The sequence below is a fragment of the Trichinella spiralis genome (genome assembly GCF_000181795.1).
Source record: "Trichinella spiralis strain ISS 195 chromosome Unknown Scfld5725, whole genome shotgun sequence".
Lineage (NCBI taxonomy): Eukaryota > Metazoa > Nematoda > Enoplea > Trichinellida > Trichinellidae > Trichinella > Trichinella spiralis.
The window spans coordinates 1-1,377 of NW_003532664.1; the positions used below are offsets into that span (position 1 = coordinate 1).

Genomic DNA, 1,377 nt, shown 5'->3' on the forward strand with positions numbered 1-1,377 from the left:
CTGAGCTATGAAGATACGTAAAATTCGGTACAATCGGTTATTCCTCATCTGATTAGACGGAGATAGTCGTGAATATGTCGTGCCGAGATATACACGTATGACGTCATCTATTCTGCTTCGAGCGTAATAGATTATTTATATCGGCGTATCACTATACGGTACATCAATCGTATTGGAAATTCGATATATAATAAGAATGTAAGATATTTCTTCTTAGTGTAGACGAATGGAGTGTAAGCAGTAATTTTTTTATGAAAATTAACAGAGATTTAGTTTATATGCATGGATCAGTATAACCGTTACAGTGAGAAGTGCATATTTCAGCCTTATAAAGGGCGCGTTAATCGATGTGTGGAATGAATTTGGTTCGATACGGTGGCGATTTTTACATCCAGAAACGTCATTTCCAGAAAGGGAACATATTCACCAGCGTATCTGCTTCGCATTTTTATGGGGAAGGCATCGTCCAAGGATGTCGTGGCAAAACAAAAAAAAAAAGAATGACCGGTTAAAACTGACCCAAGTGGTGAAAAAAATACACCCATCCCCACCGTCTATGATCAAGAAGCCTTCACCGCATTCGCTGATTCATCCACCTCAGGCTGGTTCTTGATGTTTCAACGTGTGAAAGCTACAGTGTACATAAACCGGGCATAACACTTCCCCAGACTTCTTTCACACCGTCATGACCAACAAGTTCCTGATGAATTTCAGAAAACGAAGTCTGAGGAAGAGTTTCTGCTGCACCGAAGTGCATTCTGCTGTTTGTGTCGGGTAATAAAATTCAGACTGCTGGCAACCAGAGAAACATGAGGCATGGATGATAAATTTAAGATCTTACCTGAATGGTATTGACAGCCGTTTACCATCCATGTTTTTGTGGCGGATAACCTGGCGACTGTAATCACGTTTATCACAGCTAGACCAAATCAATTAATCGTGAAAATTCTTTGCACTTTTGAACAAACCTGCCAGTTTTCTTGAAACAAAAATTAAAAACTGCAAACCTAGCTAGCTTTCAATGTTTTTATTGCTTATTGTGGAACAAAAGCCCGATGTCCAATTTAATTACATAGCGCAGGTTCTTTTTAGACAAAGAGATAGAAAAACTAATACGGTTATGCAACCCATCCCGAGACGTTCTGTCAATAAGATACTCTATTTAACATATGAACCCTAATATCTGCATATTGATACTATAAAACTGACCTGATTAAAAAGTTTGACTAAAAACATATATTTCCAAACTTTACAATGGAAATTCCTGCACCGGTAATATTACCAAGCCGTTGCTTTTGAGCCCGCCTTTGGAATGTGCAACAAATTATCCACTTACGCGCCCGGTCACCCCACAGGTTTTTAGTAACCTCAACACTA

The 1,377-nt window shown here is 38.9% G+C and overlaps 1 protein-coding gene across 1 annotated transcript; it reads left to right on the forward strand.

Annotated features, from left to right (window-relative positions):
- The first annotated feature begins 74 nt into the window (after window positions 1-74).
- Tsp_15769 (conserved domain protein) lies at window positions 75-1,180 on the forward strand. Its single transcript, XM_003366615.1, has 4 exons — window positions 75-95; window positions 266-605; window positions 789-873; window positions 1,093-1,180. The coding sequence occupies exons 1-4, from the start codon at window positions 75-77 to the stop codon at window positions 1,178-1,180; spliced, it is 534 nt and encodes a 177-aa protein (XP_003366663.1).
- Window positions 1,181-1,377: the final 197 nt, after the last annotated feature.

Excerpts from the sequence above, each read along its gene's own strand:
- Tsp_15769 (XM_003366615.1), top strand. The coding sequence starts at position 75 with ATGTCGTGCCGAGATATACAC. Across the intron at positions 606-788 it reads GATTCATCCACCTCAGGCTG|ACTGCTGGCAACCAGAGAAA; the intron begins GTTCTTGATGTT and ends AATAAAATTCAG. Across the intron at positions 874-1,092 it reads GACAGCCGTTTACCATCCAT|ACAAAGAGATAGAAAAACTA; the intron begins GTTTTTGTGGCG and ends GGTTCTTTTTAG.